Source organism: Orbicella franksi, chromosome 2 (assembly GCF_964199315.1).
Source record: "Orbicella franksi chromosome 2, jaOrbFran1.1, whole genome shotgun sequence".
In the NCBI taxonomy this organism is placed as follows: domain Eukaryota; kingdom Metazoa; phylum Cnidaria; class Anthozoa; order Scleractinia; family Merulinidae; genus Orbicella; species Orbicella franksi.
In genome coordinates, this window is record NC_138146.1 from 37,096,893 (window position 1) to 37,110,123 (window position 13,231).

General features: G+C 38.9%; 2 protein-coding genes across 4 annotated transcripts in view; both read left to right on the forward strand.

The window, feature by feature from the left end:
- Positions 1–470: 470 nt before the first annotated feature.
- Positions 471–12,847, forward strand: LOC145479672 (uncharacterized). 3 transcript variants are annotated; one of them, XR_014048443.1, is made up of 10 exons: positions 471–1,237; positions 1,458–1,733; positions 3,262–3,657; positions 3,905–4,056; positions 4,872–5,049; positions 5,576–5,661; positions 6,201–6,444; positions 8,507–8,780; positions 9,572–9,629; positions 9,969–9,983. XR_014048443.1 is itself a non-coding variant. In XM_081458093.1 (10 exons), exons 1-10 carry the CDS (start codon positions 1,111–1,113, stop codon positions 10,158–10,160), a joined length of 1,839 nt encoding a protein of 612 aa, XP_081314219.1. In that variant the 5' UTR covers positions 472–1,110; the 3' UTR covers positions 10,161–12,847. The 3 variants fall into 3 exon arrangements, 2 of the variants coding, with proteins under 2 accessions (XP_081314218.1, XP_081314219.1); XM_081458093.1 differs by having other exon boundaries at positions 472–1,237; positions 8,507–8,636; positions 9,969–12,847; XM_081458092.1 differs by having other exon boundaries at positions 8,507–8,636; positions 9,572–9,973.
- Positions 12,848–13,029: 182 nt separating this feature from the next.
- Positions 13,030–13,231, forward strand: part of LOC145479683 (protogenin-like) — a 17,755-nt gene continuing 17,553 nt past the window's right edge. The window contains exon 1 of the mRNA XM_081458107.1: positions 13,030–13,231. This exon is cut by the window's right edge and continues 268 nt beyond it. The gene's annotated coding sequence lies outside the window, so the exon portion shown is untranslated.

Genomic DNA, 13,231 nt, shown 5'->3' on the forward strand with positions numbered 1-13,231 from the left:
TTTATTTCTGATGGCGTGACACTGCAAACCAGCCATAATTGGGTGAGCTCCTCGCATACTCTCAGCCATTAGAATGCAGTGACTATCAGTCGTCAACGAAATCGCGATGTTTTTACATTTTCGCAAGGTTTTGGAGGAATGTTTGATTTAGACGCAAATGTATAACGAAATTCCTGAGAAGACTAAAGGAAAGACATAAACGGTTTCTTGACTTTAAAAACTTGAAATTATTGAAAACATGGGTGCGCGCGCGTAAACAACTACAAATTTCCAGTGACAAAATTCAGTCCGTGCAATTTTGTAAAAGCGGGAAGTCAGGAGCTCATCATGGTGATGCTTCTGGTGAAGTTTAATGATACGCAAAGAAATCATTGGAAACCGTTTTTTGCGTTTATTTCAGTTAGAATTCTACTAAAGCAATTAAATTATCGTCAACTATCACCATAGAAATCTCGAGCTCATAATCTAATTGTTAATTATATTAGTGTTTAGTGGTTATGGTAGCGTTTTCTCGTTTCTCCTATGTGTCGAGGAAGATTAGAAATATCACTGCTTAATTCAATTAATAAGGACACTCGAAAAAAGGAAATTGACCCTCATTCTTCTTTATGTGTGGAGAAATAAAATAATGGGAAATCATTATCTGAAAGAAAATTAGCTTGTGTACGTGTAGCTGGCAGACTTGGAGAAGGACTGTCGAGAAAGAGAGAAACAAGGCAGGGTAGAAGACGTGGAATGTAGAGGCGGCGGCACAAAACAGAGAGTGTTGGGCAGAAAATGTGACGGCCTTATGCGCCTACTGGCGCCTCGAGAACTGATGATGACGTGTAGCTGGCGAGATTTCGAGCGCAAGAGGCAATAAAATGGCGGTTCCACTGCCAAAAGTCACTCGCTCGCGAATCCTGCCAGCTTTGTCAGCCGGCACATAAGAAAATGTGGCATCATCAACTATCACCTATCATAGAAATTAGCATTTGTATGAATCTTCATTGAGAGGCTGTCGCAAATGACGCAGCCTTGATCCCAGTTTCTCTCTACGTTTCCTTCAGAGAGGGCCTGGGATATTTTTTGGCAAAAGTCCGCTGTCCTACTGCTGTCCTCCCTGGGGAAATGAGTGGTTCCAAAGCAACTTCCGGTCACTTCCGGGTTATGGCGGTGTATTTGAGTTTCCTTATCGTCATCCAGTCTCTAATTTCGCTGTTGTACGTGACAGGGACTGAGCAAGCCATCCTTTCAGGTATGATATATTCAAATGCAAAGCGTTCGTCTAACTCATGGTAATTGTTGCAATTGAAGAAGAAAACAGAACAAACTAGTCAAGATTTTTTTGTAGAGCTATCAACTCGATTGAATTAATCGTCGTTCTTCAAGGATTATGAATCGTTTTGCTTTTGCTTGCTTTCTTTTCTACTTGTAATCTCTCTTCTGAATGTAACCAGGCTTATTCTTAATTTAAGTGAGAACTCCGGTGGTATATGTCGTAGCTGGAAAATCATTTTCTTTGGATTGCAATGTTAATGGAACTTTCCTCTTGGCCAGTCGAGTTTCTTGGAAACACGAAGGGAAGTGGCTCCACAATCAGGCACAACAGTCAGGGACAAAGGTGCAGCTGATTCTCAACAAAATTAGACTTCAAGACGATGGCATTTATCAGTGCAGTGTTTACAATTTCTCTGGTCTTAGTCCAAACGACGATATTCCAAACGACGTAAATGTGACCATGGTAGTTGTAGGTAAGCTTAATCAATAATTATAATGAGATACGAGAATAACTTTTTATGCAGCGGCGTTGATGAAGGAAGTAAAACAAACTTAACGTAGCAGTGAGGTGACACTGGATTCAAAAAGAGGTTAGGAAGAGGAGGGAGGAAGGGATGTACAAGTATATTATGCATGGAGCCTGAACTTTTTCACTTGTCTTTTCTCGACTGATCCCAATTATGTTTTCAGACCTGTGCATACGTGTTTTAAAGCCTTATGTGCCTTATGGCATAAAGAGATATAGGATAGGAATAGCATACGTGTTTGGGTGGCTTTCAATACTCTGCAAGCCCATTGTCTCTGTATCAAAAATGGTTTTTACAATAACTGTCTAATTTCTCGCACGCTGATTGGCTCATTTTTATCATCAATAAGAGCACAGACGGATAAAATTTATGCAAGCTTTCAAGATCAACTGTCAGCTGTCAAACTGTCAACTTTTTAACCAAATTGATATTTGATTGACTTTTTTAAGCAGCCAATCAAAAAGCGAGAAACTTTGCACGCTTGTTTACGGCAAGTTTATGGCATCTTTTCCCCTCATTTATTCCCAGTATTTGACCATTTTGGCCTGGGGTCTTGTTATTGTAAAAAAACAAATTGACATCAGTTTTTTATGCATCTGTCCTCTTATTGATGATAAAGTACATCATAACATTGTCAAAGTGTACTGTAGAACCACTTGTCTGTGGCTCGTGGTTCCACAGCCACTTTGACAATGTTATGACACAATTTATCATCAATAAGAAGACAGACGCATAAAAAACTGACGTCAGTTTGTTAATTAAGTAACTGGTTGTTTGGCTGGGTGTTAGACATTCACATGTGATAGGTCAATATAAAATAGAACTGTCTGCTAACAACCTACATATTATACATATATTTGACTGTGTTTTTCCAGAAAATATCCATACCACCACAGAAGGATTTTTATATTGGACCCTCCTCTCCACTAATTTCATACTTCCCCTTTAAAATTTTGGCTTTTGAAACCTCCTTTCTTTTCAAAGTGTGGCTTTTGAAACTCCCTTTCACCTTTCCCCTTCGGATTTCTTCAAACCTTCTTTGGGGTGGGTATGGATATTTTTCTGGACTGTGCAAATTACTCTATGTACATCTGAAACCTAATTTTCGTTAATCGCAAACCACACATATCACAAGCCACCCAGTGAACCCTTGTTTTTAGAAGACTTGGAACCTGGAAGAGAGCGCAACTGATTGCAGAAGTTGCTCCAGAGTTCTTTTAGTGTTCTATCAGTAAGACTGTAGCCACATCTCTGGCCTCTCATTTGTGAAAATTAAGTCAGTCGGTACATGGAGCTCACTGTTCAGCTTTCTCCCTGGCTGTATGGCATGAGTTGCAGAAATGCTAGAAAAAAGATGCATATAGGAAACTTGATAGGGTTTTCCTCAGATTTCTCCAGCAACTTACATGTAGTGAATAGTAACTTCAGTATCAGAGTACAATATTCCACATGTGTAGATTTCTTCTTTCTGCAGATGCTGTCAGTAAACCAGTGTGCATATCAAATGGATTAATGCCTCCTAAAATTTCACTCATTTGGAATGCTGTAGATGACTACCAAAGCAGTTTTCAATTCACCTACAATGTCCTCTACTGTTACAAAGCAAATCCAAACAACAAATTTTGTTTGGATCCACCTTTTGGTTACAACACTTCTAAAGATTGCACTGGTCTGTCTGTCAACTCCAGTTCAAGAATTGGGAGCAATGTCTTAGAGTGTAATGTTACTTCCCTTTTCAAGAGATTGGTTCCAAGCCTGTTTGATTTCCATGCTCCGGTAACCATTCCTATAATCATCTTCAGTATAAACATTGGAAATATTCAAAGTGATGGTTATAGCACTTTCAAAGCTTGTGATCCAAGAATGTTAGGTATTGAATTAATATCATAAAATGTACTTTTATTAGAAATCTAATTCAATCTGTATTTCCTCTAACTTGTAACATAGCTAATGAGTTGTAACTCGAGCTAAATTGAGTTCTTGAATTTGTGAACCACTGTTAGTAATATAATCTGTTCCACAAGTCTAATAGTAACCATAGCTTGAGTTTACTAGGTCTGTAGCAGTGTTGTCCAGTGTTACACTCATTCATAATTGGAATACGTCTTTTTCATCAGTGAAGTGTACAAAACCAGAGAATGTACGTGTGGATAACTCAAAAAGGAGGACGCTATCACTGATTTGGGATAGACCCAGGAATATGGGGGACTACAAACTTACCTTGATGTATAAAATATTGCAAACTGCTGATGGGTCTAATAACACAAAGGTAAGCAGGGCTTGAAAAAAACTTGAATTTGAGGTTGCCCTTCAGACAAGCGGCTTTCAAGTTTTGCTTGCCATGGGCAAGTCTTGGTTTGCTTTTACAAGTATTGATTTAGTTGGCAGAGGACATGCTTAGGCTATTGCCTATGGACAACTGAGAACAAAAAAACTACTAGTCCCAGACGACGGGATGGCACATTTTTTAGCTCTTGTGAAATATGATTGAGATAAAATGAATAGATCGGAGTGGGATTTTCTTGCTACCATATGTAATGCCCCTCTCTAATAACACTCTTATGGACTCAGTGTTTGTAAAACTGGACTTTGGTTTAGATAACAATAAAACATTTATTTAGTAGACTTTTCATGTAGAGAACAGCTTGGATCACAAATAATCTTGAGGGAGGTACACAAAAAAGGTGCAATCACCAACCAAAACATATTTTATTAAGGAAACTATGATTAAAAAAAAAATTGTTCAAATGCTGCTGTTTATCAATGCACTAGTCCTATAGCTACACCTAGCTAGTTCACAGGCATGCCACTTAAAATGAAAGAAACTAATATGTCCACTAGACATAATAGGCTTAAAAATCCCAGCTGGAGGGAGGCTGAGACCATTTGGCTATTTACAAGGCTTGCATGACCAAGGAGTCAAACTAGGGTCTTTCAAGAAACAACTGCAGCCAGGTGGTCAGATTGCGACTTGAACCTGTGACCTCCAGATTTCAAGACCAGGGCCCTAACCACTCGGCCACACCACCTCCTACATGAAACCTCAGAAATGTAAAGTAATTACTGATAATGTGTTGTAATCAGTCCACAGAATTTTGGAGCAGAGATCGAAAATGTCAGTTTGACATAAGCTATGATATCACTGGTCTTCACCCATATACCATGTACCACATCTACATTGCTTGTTCAGTTAATTCTGCTCACAACACTGGCAATCTTGGGGAATTCATCGGCCCTTTCTCAGCCAGGACTGCAGAAGAAGGTATAGTACAAAGCTTAAATAAGCCTCTCTCTGCATGTTATAGCTTCCTTTACAGCTGATTTATTCTGATTTGTTTGAATTGTCCACTAACACATGGGAAGGTTGTGCTGAACATGCATGTACATGTATTCACCTCTTGGAATTTGATTGGTCACAGGGGTAGATCCAGAAAATTAAGATAGTGGGGCCAAAGAAATTGTGGCCAAGCACAGGCAACCAGCCCACCCAAACTGAATGAAAAATTCCAATCTATAGATGGTTGATCATTTTTTTTTGAAAGTACAAGTGAAGAAGGGGCAGGGAGTTGCCTCCTGGCGCTACCCCTAAATCTACCCGGGCTGGGTCACAACAAAGAGAACCCAACAGAGAATTATTAAAATGTTTTCAAGTGGTGTGGCAAACATCACTTTCAAGAACCTTGCAAAAGCAGTGCAGTTTCAGTACAAAATTATGTAGTTGTCAGAAGTTAATTGAAAACACTTCAGTCAATTCCTCTGACTAATTCTTGTTCTAAATTGTGTAACAGAACCAAGCCATTCACCTACAATTTATAAAAACCTGACTTCCACCATATTATATGGGGAATACAGGAATGTGAATCTTCAATGGAAGGTATGTGAATGTGTGGAAAACTGACATACATTTTACAGAGTTAACCAGTTTCTGCTACTGTGGAGACCTATGCCGATCCTAGGTTGACACACCATTAGTTTGAATTGTGGATGTAAACAAGTGATCAGGTCTTGATAAATTTGATGAGCCCATGTGATTCAGTGAAGTACATGTAATTCCGGGTGCTGACTATTTCCTGCCAATTCCTGTTATCAGTTAAGGACATTACTTCACAGTTGTATGCAAGTTATTTTTACGTTCGTCTTATTGTCATTTATCCACTGTTTCTTCATTCTTTTTCTTCTTCTCATTTTTACGCTGGGATTTAATTTTTTATAATAATAATTAATTTTGTTTTGAATATTGAGAATTAACAAGCACGATGCATATATACATATTAAATGACTTATCATTTTGCAACAACATCAGTGACAATAATTGTTTCTCCACATGCTGTCCATCACACTCAGTGCAACTGTCAGTCAGTTCTTTGTCATCTGTCCTTCACTGAACAGTTGTAATGTTGTTTTATTTGACAGCTTCCTGACAACAAAACTTGGAACGGAATAATCACTCGCATTGTGCTTTGTTACCGGAAGGCAAACAGTAGCATGTCAATAGACGCTGGTTGTGTGGTGGTGCTGAGTAATGTATCCATGACAACAGGCAACTTGACTAACTTACACTTGAATGAGAGTTATTTCGTAGTTGCACAGATGTGTACACGTGCAGGTTGTGGTCCTCAGAGTGATTCCATTCTTATCGCCCAACAAGACTTACCAGGTTTGTTTGATCTTGAATAGGATTGCCTCCAACGCAAATCCTCTTTGAGCTGGTGATGCAAGTTGTTTTAGAGCGATGAGATCCATGCATTTATTAGCAAATTCGAGAAAGCCATGTTGTGAGGTTATAATATTATTGCAACACCTTTTAGATCTATTCAGTTGGGGAACTGACTCGCTAGTCAAAAATAGACCAAGCTTTGTATGGTTTTGAAAAGTTTCAAATCATGCAATGATCACAGGACATTCAACTGGCTTGATTTTACCAGTATCCAGCAAATGTCAAGAACCACTCAGAAGCAAGGATGACTGTATTTAACAAGAAAGGAATGGAATGTAAGATTTATAGACTCAAGAATAAGAAGGTTGGCTAGGGTTTTAAAAAATGTCACACCAAGATGCTTGCAGCATGAATTTATGTCCGTCATTGATTACTTCTTTTAACAGTTTTGTGTGCGTTTGTAGCCGCTCTATTATACACTGCACGTGTTCTCTCATTAAGAAACCCACATGCTTTTTGTTGTGTTTCCTTGATGTATTGATCCCAGTTCACTTGTATGGCTAGCTCCTTGAGCAAATAAGATTAACCAATCAGGTAAGTGGGCAGTACAGGGCTATTTTACTCGTTCAGTATTGCCTGCTGTATCCCGCAAAAAAACAGCTTCCTGTATGCCATATATATATAATAAATACTTAATTGACTAACCTTGATCGGTCACGATGGCTAGATATTGGCCTTGATCATAATATTATTTGCGTGTGTACAGTTTACAGTTTTATAGTTTATTTATTTCCATAAAAGATCACAAAATTACAATTTACACTACCCACATATAGTGAGAGCTAGTTGAAGCAGGCATTGTAATAAATAAATAAATTTATTTATTGATTTATTTATTCATTTATTAATACTTTAGGTCACAATTAAAAGAATGAATGGAATTGTAGGAGGCAGCGTGGCTGAGTGGTTTAGGGTGCTGGTGTTGTAATCCGGAGGTCCCAGGTTCAAGGCCTGACCACCCTGCCACTCTAGCTAGTGGGATTTGTTTCTCGGTGGTCCCGAGTTGAGATCCTCGGCCACGCTTGTAAATAGCCAACTGGTTTGCCTCTGGCCAGTTGTGATTCTTAACAATGTTATGTTCAATTTGAATTATTTGTTTCAGTTGTTTGCTCGGCCCCACTAGCACTTGTGCTATAACACTGCCGAGGGTAAATAAAGGCTATATATATATTTTATATTTTTTATATTAAATTAGCAAAATACTTAAACAAGTACAATGAGTCAGACTAGTGATAAATAGGACTAATGATGAAAGGAATTGTGAAAAGGACAAGCTTTACAATACAATCATGAAGTACAGTACTTAATTATGGGAATTCAATTTCAAGACTAGGCAGTAGGCGTCAACATTATCAACCTCAATCCCAAGCACTGTGAGGAGCAAGTTATATACTTGACTGCAATTGTTGCCATATTATTGTATCCAGCCATCGTGACTGATCAAGCTTAGTTGTACCAGTTAACCCTTTCGCCACGGAAGAGCACTTAACATGTGCTTGTGCCGTCACTATTTGAATCAAATCTGGCAGATTTTGATGAAGTTTTCGTAGCAAAATGATCTTGGAAGCACAAAATTGTGCCCCCCCCCCCCCCCCCTCCCCATAAATAATATGGATCACCACGCCTGGAAGTTTTGGAACTTTTTTCTACAATAATTGCGCGGCCTGTGCTGCTTTTGTTACTTATAACCTACTCATTGAGAGAGCTATAACAAAAAAGCTATAGTTTGGGGTATACCTAATATTTATGAAGATGTGGGCTGTTTGAAACTCTTTCGTTCTCTCCTTTCACACCATCGTTTGTCAATGCTATCACTTTATTAGTGATTGTTGATGAGATTTTTTGCTTGCCCAGATCTACAGCTTTCAAATGGTATATAAATGGGTATAGTGGTTCTATTAATTGGATTGGTAAAAGCCCCGCAAAAAAGGGTCAACGAAATTGTCTCATTTTTTGGTTCATTTCTGACATACTTGTTCTGAATTTCTCTTACTGTTTCCAGCTGGAACTCCTGAGCCTCGTGCAAAGACACAAGGATATTTCTACATTATCATTGGTGTCGCGTTTGGAGTGCTTCTAATTTGTATTGCTTGTGCTTTTCTGGTGGCCTGGTATTGGTCAAAGAAACTGAGGTAAATCTTACCAACAACCCACTTACAATTGTTAGGGGAAGTTTTGGTCTTCATGCAACCTTTGCTCGACACTGACTCGGTTGGCGTTGATCAACATTAGGGACCTGACGGCGATCACCCGGCAAGGACGACGCCTATTAAAAAGTATGTTTATATTTTACTTTGGAGTTTCGCATTTATTTAGATCTATCCAGTGTATCTGTCGGTATTAAAAGTTGCCCCCGCTGAATATGCTACGAATGCGTTCAGTTCTGAATAGAAATACGAAATATTAGCCGCAGTGAGTTCCGTTGTCAAAAAACTTGGAAACTGGTCATTCCCCGTTGTTGACTTGGTGAGGACGACAAAGAAATGTACCAAGAATTATAATGTACGTGCATAGCCATTGTTCCGCTCTTTAAATCTTTTGTTTGGTGACGTTCTCGTTGCCGTTGCCGTCGTGTTTAGCGTAAGGCATTGGCAACCAGAACGCCACCAAACAAAAGGTTTAATGAGCAAACCAATAGCTGTGCACTTGCGTTACATTTCTCAGTCGTCTCGTGTAAAACGACGTGAAATGATTAAGTTATGCGTATTTTGGAGAACTCGAACGACGGCGGCTAATTTTTCGTATTTTTATTTGAATTGAACCCTGGCGTTACATATTTAGCTTGAGCAAGTTCTGAGACCAATAGGCGCACTGAACAGATCTAGACAATTGTGAAATTCGAAGGTAAAATAATTTATAAATTCATTTTTTACTAGACGTTGTCCTCGGGGTCGCCTCATCTTCGCTTAAGCTCTGTATATATCGGTTTGATCTAACCTTGTTGTCGGGTGCCGACAATTTTTGTATACATCTGACTGATGAAATATAACCCGGATCTGATACGCTGTAACTTCAAAGGTGTTTAAATTGCTCACCGAGCTAACTGTTTGGGAACTTTCTCCAACAGAAAACGTAGAAAGCAAGAGAAAATGAAACCCTTAATGGACGTTATTGGAAAACTGAGTGTAAGTATGAGGTCTGACAAAGATCTAAGTTTAAAATTTGGTCTAGCTTTACTGAGTAAAATTGTCAATTTTTTCGGCTCCTTCTTTGGTCGTGTGGAAAAAGAAATTAGGCGAGCGGTGCTAGCCGAGAGTGGTCTGGGGCAGGAAGAAAAAAAGGCGGCTCGCCCTCGCCGGGAGCCTGTGAACAGGTTACTGCTGGCGTAATTCCAAAGCACGAGTCATGTTAACTCGCTCGAGGTAAATCTATATTTCAGACTGGGAATCATCCCTTTCTTTATGGACTAAGGCTAGTTGGAAGATTACTTATAAGGAACTATGGGTTTTCTTTTGCCAATATAGCCTCCTTATATGTACGAGAGTGCAAATGAGCCGTCAAAGAGAGAGGACAGCGGCGATTATGATGAGACTATAGCACCCCTGCTTAGTGGTGACAACGACTATGTAAAGATGAAAGCTTGTCAGCTTGAATCGCCACTACTGACAAGACCAGAACACGATCGAGCTGATCTTCAACGCTCTAGTGAAGTTTGATATGGAGCTGAATGTCAGTTGTTGTAAAGCAGTTGTTTTGGCAGTCCCGCCTTAAGTCATTACCACCGGGCAACTGCCTCACGTCAAATGCGGTTTCCTGGGACGATGGCCTCTCGAAGCCTCAATTGTAATAAAATAATAAAATGAATAAATCACTTTATTTAAGTGTCGAAGTGTTTAGCACTACTGTACTAATGGAGGACACTGAAAGAAGCAAACAAATATTGTAAATTAAACAGAAATTCCTACACTAGTTCCTTGACTTGCTGTGCAGACTTGCTTCAAGTGTGTAGGGGTGGTGGTACTACCCACGGGCATTTTGTACTCTCCCCAGTTTCGCTGGCATCAAGAGACCAAGATAGCGGCCCGTCGAACTCAGTGATCGACATCTACGATCTCACGGAAAAATAGGGGACTGTGAACAGTCTATCCTCCGATAGACAATAAGTGATAACCAACAAAATGGGAGAATAATTCGGCATATATAAAGATCAATGTTCTTGACAGTTTTTCACCCTACAATGCTGCTTTTAGAGAGAGATTTTTTTAGATTGCAAAGAGCCTTAATGTCTTTTACTTTTGCGGAGCCGCTTAATTCAAACGAAAGTTTCACGATATACACCGGAGAGAGGGTGCAAAATCAAAAACAGGTAAATATATTCTATGGGCTGGCGGCCGAGAAAATAGTTGGATACTGTAAATAGAAGAATGCGAGCCATACGATATTTATGGTAGACGCTTTGTGAAAGGAACTCATTGTAAATGCAGATAATTTTATACCTTGTTCTGTGAGACAATTTTTTCTGTAATGGCGGTTTTGCACGGCAGCCATGTTGTATGGCAGGAACAATGAAAATGTTTTGCATTAGAGAGAACATTTTTACCCATAGGAAAAAGAACCTACTGTTCTTGCCACGCAATATGGCTGCCGTGCAAAACCTCTATAATCATTGAAATAAATGCTCTCTTTATAAAATGCTTCATGATTTGGTTAATCGCACAAGTATAGTCAAGAGTCATAATCTCTTGGTATAATTTACTCGTAGTAAAACAATAGCTCTTTTCACGGTGAACTTTTCTCGTTTGTAAATAATCCAACATATATGTGAGGCAATTTCGGGTAACTATCCACTTTGGATTATATTGCAATGCAAATGAGATAATAAGGTCTATTACAAATACAGGCAAATAAAATCCAGCGAAATTCTCAGACACCAAAGGTAAACTAAGTGGAATGTAAATACCTTTGGGCCGGCACACCAATTAGTTGAATGGTTTCAGCAGTTAAAAGAAGGCTTTAAATAACAACTTTTTTTTACCTTGTTTGAAAATTAAATATAGTTCATTTTGAAAATTTCTTGGGAGAAGAACCCATTTCAACGTTTCAACCCATTCCAATTCTAATCTGAAAAAGTAGAAAGTAAAAAGTTATCTTAAATTAAAAACAGCTCAGCCTCGTTCTGTGATTGCAGGTGAAATCCAAGGTTTGCTATCTGTTTATAAGCGTCCCTCTTAAAGTGTTTACCGTTACCGAATACGGGATGCTTCAAACACCTTCGGCTGTTGCATTATTAATTTTGTTATTGAACCCTGGCGTGAAAGCAGACGCTTGTTAGATTGTCTGGCTTTAATTAAACGGACTGGTAAAAGAAAATACCATTTGTAGCTGTTTCAATTGTTCACAGGCACGCTAAATGAAACAGCTGACCTTGTTGTTCGGAAGAAAAAAAGAGAATTATTAAAACTGCTGAGAATCATGATTGTCTCTTGCAAAAACCAAATTTGACCCTACTCGGGTTCAATAATTCACCAAATTCTTCTGATGAAAAACTGCTATGAACGATTTTCTACGAATGCATCCAATACTCGTGTCGCTTGCACTGCAGGAGATGAAGTGAAGGAGCGCGTCTGTTTGCTGAATTAGTTGGCTTCAATTGATTGAGTGAATTGCAGACAAAGAAAACACAGGGAAGGTAGCCGGCGCATCGCGCTCCGCGCTCGTGTTTCGCGCTTCGCGGTCTGCTCTGCTAATCCGCCTGTTCAGTAGGCTACAAGGAAGATAGCCAGTTGAAATATACCTTATTATAACTCTTTGAACCCAGCCGATTTTAATTAACTTACAGGCTTACCGCAAATTTTTCCCTATCTGCTCAATACTGAAGATCCATACTCGATTCAAGCTCCTAAACTAAAATCTCGTCTCTTTTTAACTTACTTGTTTTTCACGCTCTCCCCCAAATAACCGAACACCTGAAACAGGCTATACAAGCTACACCTTTGAAGATATCTTTCTCGTTTTATTACTGGAAAATAAGTCAATATCACCGGAACAACATACCATACTTTTCATTGCAATGAGGTAGCAAGACTGAAATGAGTTCGACACGTTCGTAAAATTCCGGGAATCAGTGGTAATTTCCCAGAAAGAATTTCAGTTTCTAAAAAGTTGTCTGTATGAGGACATATGAGTCACTCCATCGTTTTTATCATTTAACGTTATGTACTGCTTATTCCTCAAAATCAGGTGAAAATGTGCTGGGTTCTGTTTTCAAAACTATTTCATTGGACCTTCAATAATTTCGTCAAGATGTGTCCGCCCAGAAGGTTCTGCATTCACCTAGCTTTCAATTTACATACCGTGAAATAGGAAAAAGGATTAGGTATATGTTAACTTTCGCTTTAATCGGACAGCCCTATGAGAAACAAAACAAAGGTGGTAATAAACAAAAAATTTCAATCGACGCCAAAGCTTTCAGAATTTGAATAAAGCTGACAGGTGGAAATTGAAATGTGGGGATAACGTTTCTGAATGAAGGTTTTTTTCTCCCTACTACCGAAATACCCGACAGGAAAAACATACATAAAAAAAGTTGTTTCCCGTCGGAATGAGTTTATTTCCTACTCTTTTTTGTCATTTATGACTCATTGAAGATTTGTGATTGGTCAAGAAGCTGTTTTCAATATTAAATGATAACTTATTTATATATACATATGACGGAAACAAATATCCAGCCTGCAGTGTAAACAATACGCCACGTGCCTTTTGTCGGCTTTTGTGTACACGGCCTAGG

Excerpts from the sequence above, each read along its gene's own strand:
- LOC145479672 (XM_081458092.1), top strand. The coding sequence starts at position 1,111 with ATGAGTGGTTCCAAAGCAACTTCCGGTCACTTCCGGGTTATGGCGGTG. Across the intron at positions 1,238-1,457 it reads TGAGCAAGCCATCCTTTCAG|TGAGAACTCCGGTGGTATAT; the intron begins GTATGATATATT and ends TCTTAATTTAAG. Across the intron at positions 3,658-3,904 it reads TTGTGATCCAAGAATGTTAG|TGAAGTGTACAAAACCAGAG; the intron begins GTATTGAATTAA and ends CTTTTTCATCAG.